Here is an 11,316-nt window from a genome sequence, read left to right on the forward strand (position 1 = left end):
GCAGGTCCCTTTAACAGTCTCTGTTACATAAGAACATTCTTTTTTGGAAGACTCTTGGGGGAATCACAAGATTCTGTCAGAACAAAGGCAGGCTAAGAGACTCAAGTGCTCCTGAAAGAGGTTTGTTGGTGATAGTCCAGTCAGGATTGGGAAGTATCAGGGCCTTCTCCACTAGTGACTTTGGGTCCTCTCTTAGACTTTGTCACTCATTTAACCCCCAGTGATCTGCTCTCTTATGATTTTTCAGAATTGCAACTGTGGCAACGTTCCTGGACAAGGTAATAAGGGATAGTAACCTTTGGCCAGAATACAAAAAAACAAACAAACAAACAAAAAAACAAAAAACAAAAAACAAAAAAAACAAGGTCTATGCACAGAAGTGGCCTAGGAAAGCAAGTCAGAGAACAACATGGACAACAAACTTCATAGAGTAAAAGTCTATGTTATGGTAGAAGACAAACAGTGGAAAGACCTAGGCACAGGACAAATTTCAACCAAATACATCGAGGGGCTCCAAGGCATGTGCCTGCTTGTTCATTCAGAATCAGATGACTCACTGATTATGGAGTGTAAGATATATCCTAATGTACCCTATAAGAAACAAGAAGGGGATATAATCATTTTGTCTGAAGGTAAGAACCATGGCTGGGCTATACATTTCCAGGAAGCAAATGGCTGTCAACAGATCTGGGAAGATATCTGCAAAGTTCAAGGGAAAGATCCAAATGTAGAACTGACAAAAGAAATTACTGATGATCTGGAGGGCTTTGACAATTTGCTCCTGCAGTGGAATCAGGTTGAGATACCAAATTCTAAAGTCTCTACAGTTGAAAACATTACAAATTTGTTTAAGCTTGTCAGTGAAATGCCAAGCCTTAAGGAAAGGCTGGTGCTGGTCTTAGAAAATGAAGATTACATTAAAAAATTGCTGCAACTATTCAAAACTTGTGAAAAAAAGCTGAACATTGAAGGCTTACAATATTTGAATGGCATCATTAAAGGAATCCTGTTTCTAAATGATACACGCTTGTTTAAGATCATGTGTTCTGATGAATTTTTCATGGATGTGGTAGGATGCCTTGAATATGACCCTGGTTCGGATCCGCCAAAGAGGCATAGAGAATTCTTGACTCAAAATGTGAAATTCAAGGACATTATCCCAATAACACAATCCCAACTTAGGCAAAAAATACAACAGACCTACAGAATGCAATATGTCTATGATATTGTGTTGCCCACCCCATCCATAGTTGACACAAATCTTCTTTCTGATCTTACCACTATGATTTTTTTCAATAAAATTGAAATAATTACCATGATACAGGAAGATAAAATTTTTTTGCTTGAAATTTTTGCTCAGTTAAAAGATAACACTGTATGTGATGAGAGAAGGCATGAATTGTTATTATTCTTTAAGGAACTCTGTGCATTTGCTAAGATATTAGAGTCTCAAGAAAAAAATGCATTAATAAAAACACTGATAAAGCTAGGAATCATGAATGCTCTGAAAGTCATAGTACACATGCATGATAACCAAATACAAATAACTGCTCTAGATATATTTGCTTTTCTAGCAGAATACAATCCTCACGTAGTTCAAGCATATTCAATGGAGGAAGCTCAGGACAGTGAAGATAATGATGACCTTCTCATTAATATAATGATCAAAAAAATGATCTGTGATTCTGACCCTGAATTTTCACAAGGCATCATTTTACCAGTAGTTCTTCATGCTCTTCTTGATCCAGAAAATATGCCTGTCACAAGTAATGAATATGAAAGAAAAGGATTTCTGAATTTCTTCTATACACATTGCATTAGTAACCTTACAGCACCAATTTTGTCCACGACAGTAGAAAATGACATTGATGATAATAGGGCTAGCATCTGCCCTGATGATTATCAAAATGCACAACTGCTTGAAGTAATTTTAGAAATACTCACATTTTGTGTACAATGCCATTCAACGTACATTAAAAAATATATTTTGAGCAACAACTTGCTCAGCAGAATCCTGGTGCTGATGAATTCAAAGCATACTTTTCTGATTTTGTGTGCTCTCCGATTTATGAGAAAGATGATTGGCCTTAATGATGAAATGTATAATCTTTACATAATTAAGAACAACCTATTTGAACCAGTTGTAAATGTGTTTATGAGCAATGGAACTCGGTACAATATGTTAAATTCAGCTATTATTGAGCTATTTGAATTTATAAGACAAGAAAACATCAAGACTCTCATTGTAAACATTGTGGAAAAATTTTTTATTGCTTTTGAATCAATTGAGTATGTCCAGACGTTTAAAGGGTTGAAGACTAAATATGAAGAAGAGAAGAAGAGAGAAAGTGTAATACAAAAGAATTTAGATAATATAATATACCAGAAAATATGTTGTAGACATATCAAAATTATGGAGGTAAATGTCAAGGAAGATATATGTTGTAAAGGAATCACAGAAGAAGAAAAGGAAAAAGATGGAAGAGAAGGAGGAAGAGGAGGAGGAGGAGGCAGAGGAGCTATTATACAAATAGGAAGTGAATTTCCAAATAATTATGATATATTTATGAAAATTAAAGAGACAAGTGAAAGAGAAAATGAACTAGAATGTCCTAAAAGAAAATCATGTGAAGCCTCTAAATGTTCTCCATCTCAAGGTGATAATTCTGATAATGGAATGAGTACAGTTCACTGTAACAGCCTTGTAGCTTTAGTGGATTACCCATATGATACTGATGGTGATGATGACGCTGATCCTTATGATAATGATGAAAATGAAAATGAAGGTGAAGAACCCCCTCCAAAACGACCTAACCTTAGTTTATAAATCATATGAGGCCCTTATCTCCTCGTTCAAATTAAATTCTATAAATATCACAAATTGAAAAATCTAATTAAAAATTCTTTCTCCTATGGAGTTTTGGATATAGAATATGGAACAAAATAATGAATAAGAGGCCTCAATTTTATATAACAAACCTTCCATAATATAATGTATATTATAAAATAAAGAGTAACTAAGTCATAACTTCATATCAAGAACAACTTAAACATTATTTGGAAGGAGGAAAGAGTTTGATAAAGTAATTTTTTTTTTTTTGCTAAAGTATTTGTATTAGAAGCAACAACAAAGAGATTATTGCAAAGCCTACTTTCAAAACAAGTGTCTAGGAATGGCATTTTTTCATAAACTTAAGTTTGTTTAAAGTATCTTTTGTTTGTATGGAAGACAAAGTCATATTAAAGTAAAAATAAAGTGAGACTTTTCAACATTTCTGTGAAGATTTAACATAACTTCAACATTATGAATGACAATAAGGAAACAACATTCAGTGCAATTCAGTACAATTTTTGTGAATAAAGTGCTAAGCTAGATCCTAAAAGTGCTGTTGTTAATGTATTTCTTTTTAGATAAGAAATATCAACTATCAGTATCAATATAGTACTATTTCTAGTGTGGTTTCTGTAGGATCTTCAGTGGATTAAACAGGGTGCTTCAAATATACAGTTTATAATAGATAATATATATATTTGCTGAAAACAAACTTACAGAAACAACTTCACAGAAAAATTTGAGTTTGTCTTATAGAGTGAAAGAACACATTTCATCCTGGTGGGGAGTAGACTGTCCTCCAGTTCTGGGAGGAATCTAAAGCATTCTGTCACATTTTACCTACAATAAATGAGCACCTAGATGATATCTGAGGCTCAATTCCATTTCTCTTCTTATTTAGTATAGAACACCAGCTAGTGGTATAGTGTTATATATATTCAAGATGGGTCTTCAAATCTCAATTATCTCAGCAGAAGTTTGTCTCCAACGTGTAAATTCTGTTAAGTATTAACTATACTAATTAACCCTTTGTCTACTTAACACCCAAGCAAATAACTATTTAGTCATAACCATCTACTATCTCGTAAAGAAATACAAAATGTATTTAGTCTAATTGTAAAACACTACATAGTATTTAATGATTTTAACCTTGCTCAAAATTGTAAGGACAGAGCCTCTTCTGAGACTCAGTCTCTTAAATGTTATGTCTCATACCTTAAAAGAAAGCATATTAGTAAAATTTTATGGAAAGCATGACAAAAGTCAGTATATGGAGGTTAGAGAGATGGTTCAGCAGATAGGAACTCATAAGACTGCAGGTATAAGTCCAGTTCTAAGAGCCACGTTGTCATCTTTTTCCTGCATTCCCAAACTGGCAGTGTTCTCCTGCAAATCTTGGCACTTCACAGATATACATACTAACAACACACATACATACATACATATATACATCATAAACATATACATATTCATATATGAATATGCATACACATATACATATAAAAACTCACAGAATGATTGATTTTGGCTTAAGGTTCTAGAAGGATGAGCCCATGAAATAGCATGGAAGGCCTGGCATACTGATGGATGAGTAAAAAGCTCATAGTCATATTTTGTTTATATGCAAGAAGTAGAGAAGGAGAGAGAGAGAGAGAGAGAGAGAGAGAGAGAGAGAGAGAGAGAGAGAGAGAGAGAGAGAGAGAGAGAGAGAGAGAGAGAGAGAGAGAGAGAGAGAGAGAGAGAGAATTGGAAGTAAGGAGCATCTATATACCCTCAAGGCTAACCTTCAGTGATGTTTTTTTTTTTCTTTAGCAAAGCTTATTTTCTGAAGTTTCCATACCCTCCCCAAACAATGCCAGCAGTTATGGGCCAAATGTTCAAACACTTGGACCAATGATGTAGGTACAGTTTTCATGTAAACCACAAGATACTACCCCTCTCTCCCATAGGCCTATTGCTATGTCACAATGTTATTGTGTGACAAAACTTTTCCTGGGGAGACGAAATATATATGCTTATTCACCCCGGATATGGAACCTACAACAAAGTAAAGTACAGATATCACCAAAGTCCAGCTTAGTGAACTAATGAGTTGTATTGGGGTTATTTACAGAAATATGGGTAAGCAGAAATGACACAAAGAAAGCTTCATGACCAAAGCCTATCCCAATAAGAGTAACAGACCACAAACCCTGAAAACCCAGGGCACATTGCATAGCATTTAGGCAACACAACAGATAAGCTGGTTTCTGGATTCTGATTCTTACTTTTTTTTTTTTTATTTTCAAACATTTTATATTGAGAAAAACCCACACTGTGGATGCAAGGTATAATAGTTGCATGAAATGAATACATTATTTATTACAAATAACCTCTAGTGTGTTTCATACCTACTTACAAAATTTGACAAATTGAACATTAGGAATAGCAACTATAATACCATTTTTAAAAGCTTAAAATATAATAAAATAAAATCATATTTTGACTTAAATTTGAATTTGTACAAAGGAGGTGGTTTCATATATTTAGGGTAAGAGGATTCTGATTCTTGCAGGTAGCCTGTCTGGTGTAAAAGTCTTCTATGTAGCCTTGCTTGTCTGAGAACGACTCTTACTAGCACCTTACTATTTACTGTTTTTATTATTATTATTATTATTATTATTTACTGTCAGAAGCCACAAAAGGACAAGCTAATAATTAGCAAGTGATCTTCCTGAGATGGTATGCTTCAGATAATTGTACCACAGATCTGCTCTTACAAGTAAGGCCCTAAAATAATTCATTTAGGAGAGATTCCTACTATTATTATACTTTTTCTGTTATGATTAAACATATATAACAATCACTAAGTATTGTCCCACCCTCTTTGAACAGATTTCTGCAGATCTATGCAGATTTACTCTCTTGTAATGATGCTATATAGACAAATAGATGACTTCTTAAGTCTTAATGATGATCCTATAAGAATTCCTAAAATTGTATCAGTGATTATTAAGCTCTTTTATAATAGGACTTCTATTATATCTTTTTTCTTTTTCTCTTTTTTTTTTTTTTTTTTTTTTTTTGGTTTTTCGAGACAGGGTTTCTCTGTGTAGCCCTGGCTGTCCTGGAACTCACTTTGTAGACCAGGCTGGCCTCGAACTCAGAAATCCGCCTGCCTCTGCCTCCCGAGTGCTGGGATTAAAGGCGTGCGCCACCACGCCCGGCTTATATCTTTTTCTCATAGTCAAAACTGTGTTGAGAGCTCCATTAGTCTCCCATGTGTCACCAGTTAATTGTTTCTTAGTATCCAGACTTTCTCCTCCTCAGATCACATTCCAAGAGGTTGTAAAACAGTTAACCAACAGTCATAAAAAGGGAACTAGTGATTTAGTATAGGTGCTAGGATAGAAGATAAAACATTGCCTGGGTATATCTATATAAAACCTCACAAAAAAAACTTAGCTATGAATTTTAACTTTCTGTAAACCTGAGGAGCTGTGAGAGGTGATAGATGATTAGTCAAATAATTACACCTAGTGGATATGCATGTAAACATTCTGTTGTAAATTTCTCATCCAATTTATTATTTGATTGTAGGTGAGAACTTATAATGAACTTTTTAACATGTGATCATGTACTTCGGAAGATGTTCAAGTGCTGAGGACAAAGAGAAGAGTCAAAACTGAGCTGAGAAGAACTGAGCTGAGAGGAAACTAAGCTGAGGAGATGTTTTTAGACAGAACACTTTTTAGACAGAACTTAACTCAAGAATAACTTAGAAGTATAGGCATAGCATTGGGAGAAAAGGCATTAAGACTAAGAGCATTACTGTGAAGTCAGAGCAGAGAGGAGAGCAAGATTAGAAGGAGAAAACAGAGTCAAATAACTTAGAAACAATAGGTAACATAAAACACAAAGAGAGCAATGTGCAGAATGCAGAGGGATGGAGGAAAAGAAAGAAGAAGCTGCAGGGGGCAGAAGGAACATGTTGTCTTCTCCTTCCTATACGATTGAACAGGTCCTTTCTTAAAAGGACAAAGACTTTTTTTTCTTACAAACTTGGGGTTAATTTATTTAGCATTAAAAGTGTAGAAGATTTTTCTTTCTCTATGCAATAAAGACTGGAGGTCATTTTTTATCCAGAATGAGTGAGTTCTTTCAGTACTGGTGCTTGATCTTTTCCTTCATATGAATATATAAGTGTGTGTGTGTTTGTGTGTGTGTGTGTGTATACATATTTTATTGTGAGAATACATGTAAGTCAGACCCAACTTATCTAAATGAAAATGTATAAATGAGTGTGTGTGAATCTTTATATCAATTTATGTGAGTTTATGCATATTTGCCTATGTAAAAGTTTTTCCTTCTAAAAGTATTGTGCTCTTTTTCTGGTTCAATAGAAGTTTATTGCTCCAACCCCACCCCACCCTCCACAGCCTGACAAACACAAGGCATCTGGACAAAAGGGAAAAGGCTCTATCAATTAATCCTATACTTTATCTCCTGTTGTTTTAAGAAGAGGAGCTAAGTGCAAGAAACTGCAGTTTCTGGTCTCAGAGTATCACAGAAGGCAGGTCAGCTACAGTAGCAAGGTAACTTAGATAAGTAAACTTTTTATTATTATACAGCAACCCTAAATATCTTGTAATACAAAGTCTTACCCTAAGCCAACTTTCCATCTCTGCTGCCTCAGGAAGAACCAACAGGAAAGAAGACCTCCACTGGGGCTGGCCCCCAGCACTTTACATAATTGAAATACTGACCATAGTGTCCCTTAGCGCCACTCCTTGCAACACCCTTTCCCATCTCCCCTCTGTTCTAAATCCACTCCTCCTCTTCCACTCAAAAAGAGAACAACTCTTCCAGGGATGTCAATTGAACATGACATAACAAGTTACATCAAAACAAGGCCTACATCCTCATATCAAGGTTGGATAAAGCAACCCAATAGGAAGTAAATTATCCCAAACACAGACAAAAGAGTCAAAGATGTCTACCTAGCCTTCTGTGTAGATATGTATGAATGGAAGTCAACATGACCTCTAGAGGAAGCACAGACTAAGGACATGCAAACATCCATGAGCTATGGATCATCCATGGTCCACAGATATCAAGATCTATTTAGGTGTTAGCACAGACAACTGAAATTCCCCTGCCCCCCCCCACCATGATTACATTGGCCACACATATCAACACAGACCCAGGCAAAAAACATACCAAGGACACTATCATGCTTGTCACAGAGGTGGCTTGTGATGACACCTGAGGCCATGTTGATGTCCCATCATCCTTTCTTCAACTGAGGTCCATATTAGAGTCCTTGGTCCTCTTGTAGCTGGAGGCCCTGTAGATGTTTTTGGACCATGTTATGACTGAAGGCAATATGGATTGCTATCATCTATGCTACCAACTGAAGACATGTTGTGGTCAGAGGGGCAAGCTGCCACCAGAAGCCATGTTGATGTATATGGCCTGGCCTGCTTCCTGAGGCCAAGGGTGGTGGTGATGTCCATGTCCCATGGTACCACCAAAGACTATGGGCATGTCCATTTTCTGTGGTACCACCTGAAGACTTGTTGATGTCCATGGACAGTGATGTCACCAGAACCTATGTGGAAGTCTATGATCCATGATGCCACTGACTATGACGGGCAAAAAAGCTTCTTCTGCAATGATATCAGTGACTGTGGACTCACAGTTGAGAAATATGGAAGGCTTCTGTGTCGACCTCTCTTCCACATTGTAACCCCCAAAAGAAAAATCTAGACAGATACCTATTAAAATGGACTCTTAAAAATAGAATAAGAATGCTAACATGTAGCTCTTTACAGTGCATGGATTTCTCTTGGAGGCAGGGCTGGGAGTAGGAAAGAACTCAGTTTTCTATAAGGGGCTAGACACTGGAAGTTAGAGCATGTTCCACTAAGTATATAAACAAAGCAAATTTAACTTGGAATTATTTTTCTTTTCTCTTCATTTTTTCTTCTTCTTAGGTATTGGGGAGATCATATGCTTTGAAGTAGATATGGGAGGACTCAGAAGTTAATGTGATTGGGTTATATTAAGGTAAATTTCCAGATAATCAATAAAATATTTTATTTAAAAGAGTCAGAGTTACCTCCTCTACATACTTCCTCTGTTTTGTGTGCCACAAAACACCAACCATAACATATATGCAGATAACCTAGATCAGACCTATACAGGATCCATAATTGTTGATTCAGTCTCTGTGAGCCTCCCAGTTTAGTCACTTTAGTGGTCTGTGTTCTCCTGGTGTTCTCTTTAAGCCCCAGCTCCTAAACTCCCCTTCCAAGTTCCATGGATTTTGCCTAATAATTGTCTGTTGGATGATGCTTCTCTGACAAAAATTGGGCTAGGCACCAATCTCTGAGTATGTGACAGTATCATCAGAAATCTTTTCATTGTATATTTTAGTTTTATTTATGGCAGTTATTGGTTTTATCAACATTCAGGTTTTCTTTCATAGTTCCATCAATTTTTCTGCAAGCTTCATCATATTATTTCATAGCTGAAGAATACTCCATCTTGTAGATGTACCACATTTTCTTTATCTGTATTTGTCAGGCTCTGGCAGAGCCTCTCAGGGACATCCATATTAGGCTTCTGTCAGCATGCACTTCTTGGCATCCACTATAGTGTCTAAATTTGGTGGCTGTATATGTGAAGGATCCTTGAGTGGGGCAGACTCTGGATGGCCTTTCCTTTAGTCTCTGCTACACACTGTCTACATATTTCTTCCTGTGAGTATTTTTTGTTCACTCTTCTAAAAAGCACTGAAGCATCCACATTTTAGTCTTTCTTATTCTTAGGCTTTATATAATATGTCAATTGAATACTGGGTATTCTGAAATTTTGAGCTAATATCCACTTATTTGTGAGCACATACCATGTTTGTTCCTTTGTGACTGAGTCTCTGTATGATATTCTCAAGTTCCATCCATTTGCCTGAGAGTTTCATGAAGTCATTGTTTTTAATTGCTGAAAAGTAATCCACTGTATAAATGTACCATATTTTCTGCATTCATTTTTTGTTGAGGGATATCTGGGTTGTTTCAAGATTTTGGATATTACAAATATGGCTGCTATCAACATAGTAGAGCATATTTTCTTATTACATGTTGGAACATCTTCTGGTTATATAACCAGGAGTGGTATAGTGGGTCCTCAGGTAGTACTATGTCCAATTTTCTGAGGAACTGACAGGCTGATTTCCAGAGTGGTTGTACCATCTTGCAATCCCACTAGCAATGGAGGAATGTTCCCTTTTCACACCTGGAAAATCTAGATGAAATGAAAAATTTTCTAGACTGATAATAGGTACCAAGGTTAAATCAGAAAGAGATAAACCATCTTAACAGTCCTGAAAACACAAAGGAAATAGAATCAGTTATCAAAGTCTCCCAACCAAAAAGAAAAAAAAAATCCAAGAACAAGATGGATTTAGTAAAGAATTCTATCAGACATTCAAAGAAGATCTAATACCAATACTCTTCAAAATATTCCACAAAATAGAAACAAGAGGAATACTAACATATTCGTTCTTTGAAGCCACAATTACATAAATTCCAAAGCCTCACAAAGACCCAACAAAGAAAAAGAACTTAAGACCAATTTCCCTTATTAATATCAATGCAAAGATAAACAGAATTTTTCCAACTGAATCCAAGAATAATTAAAATGATTATTTACCATAATCAGTAAGGCTTCATTCCCAGGGATGGTTCAATATATAGAAATCCAGCATTGTAAGCCACTACATAAACAAATTCAAAGAAAAAAATGATCATTTCATTAGGTTCTGAAAAAGAATTTTACAAAATTCAACATCAGGCATTCAAGGCCCATATCTAAATATAGTAATAGCAGTATACAGAAAACCAGTAGTCAGCATCAAACTAAATGGAGAGAAAGTTGAAGCAATCCCACTAAAATCAGGGACTAGAAATGGCTGCCCTCTCTCTTCCTATCTATTCAATATAGTACTTGAAATTATCGCTAGAGCAATTAGACAACAAAAGGAGGAGAAAGGGATATAAATTTTAGAGGGAGAAATCAAAATATCACTACATGCAGATGATAGGATAGTATACATAAGTGACCCCAAAAATTCAACCAGAGAAATCCTACAGCTGATACACAACTTCAGCAAAGTAGTGCAGACATAAAATTAACTGAAAAAAGTCAGTAGCCTTACTTTACCCCAGGGATAAACAGTCTGAGAAAGAAATTAGGAAAATAACACCGATTACAATAGTCTCAAATAATATATAATATACCTTGGTGTGACTCTAACTAAGGAAGTAAAAGATCTGTATGATAAAACTTCAAGTCTCTGAAGAAAGAAATCAAAGAAGATCTCAGAAGATTGGAAGATCTCCGATGCTCATGGATTGGCAGGATTAATATAGTAAAAGTAGCTATCTTGCCAAAAGCAATCTACAGATTCAATGCAATCCCAATCAAAATTCCAACTCAATTCT

General features: G+C 35.7%; 1 protein-coding gene across 1 annotated transcript; it reads left to right on the forward strand.

Annotated features, from left to right (window-relative positions):
• Positions 1 to 409: 409 nt before the first annotated feature.
• Positions 410 to 2,827, forward strand: LOC110286270 (protein PPP4R3C-like). The gene has a single exon (XM_021152715.1). It carries the CDS (start codon positions 410 to 412, stop codon positions 2,825 to 2,827), a length of 2,418 nt encoding a protein of 805 aa, XP_021008374.1.
• The last annotated feature ends 8,489 nt before the right edge of the window (positions 2,828 to 11,316 follow it).

The sequence above is a fragment of the Mus caroli genome, chromosome X (assembly GCF_900094665.2).
Source record: "Mus caroli chromosome X, CAROLI_EIJ_v1.1, whole genome shotgun sequence".
In the NCBI taxonomy this organism is placed as follows: domain Eukaryota; kingdom Metazoa; phylum Chordata; class Mammalia; order Rodentia; family Muridae; genus Mus; species Mus caroli.